Raw genomic sequence first — 4,520 nt, forward strand, 5'->3', positions numbered from 1 at the left:
CACACACACACACACACACACACACACACACACACACACACACACACACACACACACACCAACAACGTTATTACTCTGCCTTTGACTTCAGCTGCAGGCAGTGAAATCAGTACAAAAAATCCCTTGTCTTTTTGCAGAGCAGCAAAGGTAAAAATATTTCTCAGCTTTGATCAGATGTATTTGGATATCTTCACTGCTACAAGGACACTAATAACAAGTGGAAAACTTATTTTTTTTATTTGCTGAACTCATAATTTGAAGCATCAAACTATCCTGCTTCAGTTATTTTTAGCTTTTTGTTCTCAGCCTGTTTGGATCTGTTTTTGAAAGCTGTATCCGCCTTCCAGTTCAGCTTGCATTATATAACAAATATACTCTGAATACTGTAATACATTATATTTTTGATATTTTAATACATTACTTAGATCTATTCATATCTGTACAGAAGATTGGAATAATTAATTTCCATTTCAAGTCAACATAAGTTTTCAGTGTCTGCCTCTGCTGCCAAACAAATACATTTTAGTAGAGCTTGGACTAATAAACACCAAACTGTATATACTAATAGCTCAATGTTTGTAATTCTGACTGCATTAAAAACAATTTTGTAATAGACAAAGTTGCTTAACATATTGGCAGCCATCTTGAAGCAGACCAAGTTATCAAAAAAACAAAACAAAAACAAAAACCAAAACAAACAAGGAACAGCTATCACCCTTCGCCTTTCTAGCCGTAGTGTCAGACTAATCCTGTTATGATGATAAATGAAATACATTACAGTACATCCAATGATAACTTTTTGAAAGTTTCATTGAATTCCATCTAGTTGTTTGTGGGATTTTTTGCTAACAGAAAAACAGGATACATTTCACCAGTAAATGATGAAATTTTAAGCAAAAAAAATGCTGTCCAAAGATTAGTATTTTGTGTCTATGATGCAAATAGCTCCCTGCTAGTATCATGCAAATTTCAGAAGAATATCTATTAAATTGACATAATTATAGACATTTTGGTATTTTCCAAGGTGAGCTTGCTGTGGCAGCCATCTCAACTTAGATTGTATTTAAATGTTAATCAGTAATAGATGTACATTGGATGAACGCTTCCTGAAAGTCCTGAAGGTTCTGCTAACAGACAGACTTAGTTCGCTTCAAACTGTAAATAGCAAAAATTTATTGGTGCTCAAAATGTGCTAAAGATCCTTTTGAGCTACAACCAAGTCAAATCTTACATGTACTTCGTTACAGCTATTTTTTGTTTCTTCCTCTGAGCTCTTCTCGAATCAATTTGACTACAAATGTTAAGTTGTTTATACTGTATACCAACCAGACTGAATAAACATTTAAATTACATCATTTGCTGCTAGTCAAATAACTCAAATAAAGAAGTTTATCTGTTATCTTAAAGTAACTAAGTCAACCTCATTTAGATGCTTATCAAATGTTAGATTTTGTTTTCAGTTTTAACATATTTATCCAGGGATATATATTCATCCATCCATTCATTCTCTTCCACTTGTTTTGAGTTGAGTCGTGGCGGGCAGCAGCTTGACCAGGGAGGCCCAGACCTCTTTCTTCAGAGCCACTTCTTAAAGCTTTTCCGGAATTTATTCTAATAAATATATCTTATAGTCAAATTTTACATAAAATCACTCCATTTCACAAGGTTCTGATTGGATTAAATACTTAAAAAGTATAAAATATGAACAATTAATACTTAACAACGTCCTGATGCATCTCAGTAATCCAGGTAGAAAAAATCAAAAAGAAAAAAAGGTAACTTTCTCACCTGTAAAACTGCATGAAGAGTTTTTCTTAGAAGATCAAAAAGAAAAGATAAGCAGGTCCTCTGGATGGTTCTTCTTTAGTGAAACGTTTCGTCTCTCCTCCAAGAGACTTCTTCAGTCTGAGAGTTTCAGGTGAACTCAGCCTTATAAGCTCCGCCTCCACATGGACAAACAGGTTAGTCACATGCAAAAGAGGGTCATCGGCTAACAATAGGCTTGATTAGCTCTATTGTTCATAGAGGGCCATGTGCCCCATCAGCTGACTTATTGGTTTGGATGTTTCAGCTGTGGTTATTTGGTGTTGTGTTACAGTATGTGTATGTAGTGAATGCAAGCGGGGTTCAATGTCCCTTTTTTTGTCTCTCTTTGCCTATTTGTGTTGGTATCATTGGGGCCCTGATTCACACCTTTTGAATTTCTATTTCTGCTATTTCTACTGAATTTAGAATTGAGTAGCGTTAATCACAAATAAAGTTACAAGTTTGATCATCAATATTGCCTTAAGAACAAGGAGAGACCCAGCTAAACCCACTACATTCTGTAGCAATATTTCATTAAAGTTTCAAAATTTGCAAAACCTTTTTTTAGATTATTTTTACAAACGTAGAGTCCAATCATCACAAAACTCACCATGCTCTATCTAGTTAGTATGTTGATTTTAAGTTTCAAAGGAAAAGTAAAAAAATGTTAAAATGTGTGTGTGCCCCCTGTGAGCAAAATGTACAGTATGAATCAGGGCCCAAATGATACCATCACAAATAGGGAAGGAGGGACAAAAACAAGGGGACGTTGAACCCCGCTTGCACTCACTACATACACATAACAAAACTCCAAATAACTCCAGCCGAAGCATCCAAACCAATAAGTCAGGTGATGGGACACATGACCCTCTATGAACAATAGGGCCAATCAAGCCTATTGTTAGTCGATGGTCCTCTTTTGCATGTGACTAACCTGTTTGTCCAGGTGGAGGCAGTGCTTATAAGGCTGAGTTCACCTGAAACTCATCAGACTGAAGAAGTCTCTTGGAGGAGAGACGAAACGTTTCACTAAAGAAGAACCATCCAGAGGACCTACTGATTTTTCTTTTTGAATCCTTAATGACAGTAAAACAAGTAAATGTAATTTGTTATCTTACACCTGTGGTAGTACCTGAGCCTCTTTCTCTACATTTACTCTGAGCACTTTCAGAAACCGCTTGAGATGACACATAACATCATCTTCAATGTGTGTCCAAAATGGTTTCAACTCCATGATTTCTCAACACACGTCATGTACAATACGTACCCAAAATGTATTTTCCCCCAAATATTTCCTAGTACATTTGTACCTGCATCAAGCAGCTTTTTCACGACACCAAAGTTGGAGTGAAAAACACTGTAGTGAAGCGCTGTGTTTCCATTGCCGTCAGTCATGTTGACGATGTACCGCAGCACTGAGGGCGAAATCATCCGAAACGTGGACAAGTAGTCGCCTACGACGTCAGGAGCTGCTGACCTGTGGCTGGACACAGAGAACCACTCCTGTTGGACTGCGCACAGACTGTCCTGCTGCAAAGACATGTAACAAAAACACAGTTTTACAAGCTGCAAACATCAATCAATCATAATCATCAATCTGTTTGCAGAGAAACTCATTGACTTTGATAAAAATCAGAAAATTTTGTCACTATTATTGTAATCAAATATTGTGAGAATGTAACTGAAAGGAGCTTTATAAAGAAGTGACTCAAGAAAAAAAACAATAGTAGTAAATCATAATGTTAAGAATATTTATATAAAGGCACCAAAAATAATTTCATTCTTGGTGCAAATTTATAATTAATTTATTATTATAGCAGTAAATTCACTTTCACTGAGGAAAGGTTGGGGTTGAAAACTGCACTGCAGACACATCCCTGTTCTCCTTGTATCCGGATGACCAGTCATATATTTTTACACACTCTGCTGCAGCTCACACTCATCCAGGGATGGAAGTAGAAACATGCTGTAAAATGTGTTTTTGTGAGGATTTGTCAGTCCTCAAACAGAGAACAAAAAAATTAATAAATAAAAAAACTGACCATGTCTCTGCTGCTCAGAGCCGTGGTCTCACTCAGGTGCATCTTCAGAGCTTGGCAGGCAGAAAACATATTTTCACTTAACTTACACCTGAGGACAGAAAAAATCTGTTAAGTTCAGACTTTCAGAGCTTGTGAAAACTTTTAATTGCAGCAATCCCTGAAAAACAGACTTTGCTTTCCTGGGGGTGCAAAAAAGTCCACCCTTTTTCAGTTCTGTGGTTTAAGGTGTATAGACAATAATAAAATGGTCTGATTCTTATTCAAACTGAAACTAAAATGTAAAATACAGAACAGATTTCACCACATTGTGAAAATCAAAAATGAAGGCAAAAACAAAACCACGCAAAAAAATGTGTGTGAAAAAGTCCAGGCTTGTTGCTTCTATGGGACTCAGCCAGGTGCTTCTGATGCAATGTATTGAATAATTGATAATCATATGCACTGAAAAAAACTTGTAAGATGTACTTGAAAAAATCCTCGTAACAATTTGCACTAACGTTTGTTAAGTAAATTTAAATGCTACAAATTCATGTAATATTTACTTAACAAAAGTAAGTGCAAATTGTCATGAGGAATTTTTCTAGTAAATCTTACAAGTTCTGTATAACAGTGCACATGCATCGAGCACAATACTGTAACATGACATCTCACAGCTACAGAGAGGTGTAGCTC

General features: G+C 36.1%; 1 protein-coding gene across 1 annotated transcript in view; it reads right to left on the bottom strand.

Moving 5' to 3' along the window:
- Positions 1 to 4,520, bottom strand: part of LOC106534769 (KN motif and ankyrin repeat domain-containing protein 1) — a gene marked incomplete at its 3' end in the record, with an annotated part of 20,559 nt that overhangs the window by 4,527 nt on the left and 11,512 nt on the right. The window contains 2 exon segments of the mRNA XM_014031517.1: positions 3,117 to 3,336; positions 3,849 to 3,936. Coding sequence (XP_013886971.1) covers positions 3,117 to 3,336; positions 3,849 to 3,936 — 308 coding nt within the window.

The sequence above is a fragment of the Austrofundulus limnaeus genome, unplaced genomic scaffold (genome assembly GCF_001266775.1).
Source record: "Austrofundulus limnaeus strain Quisiro unplaced genomic scaffold, Austrofundulus_limnaeus-1.0 Scaffold1266, whole genome shotgun sequence".
In the NCBI taxonomy this organism is placed as follows: domain Eukaryota; kingdom Metazoa; phylum Chordata; class Actinopteri; order Cyprinodontiformes; family Rivulidae; genus Austrofundulus; species Austrofundulus limnaeus.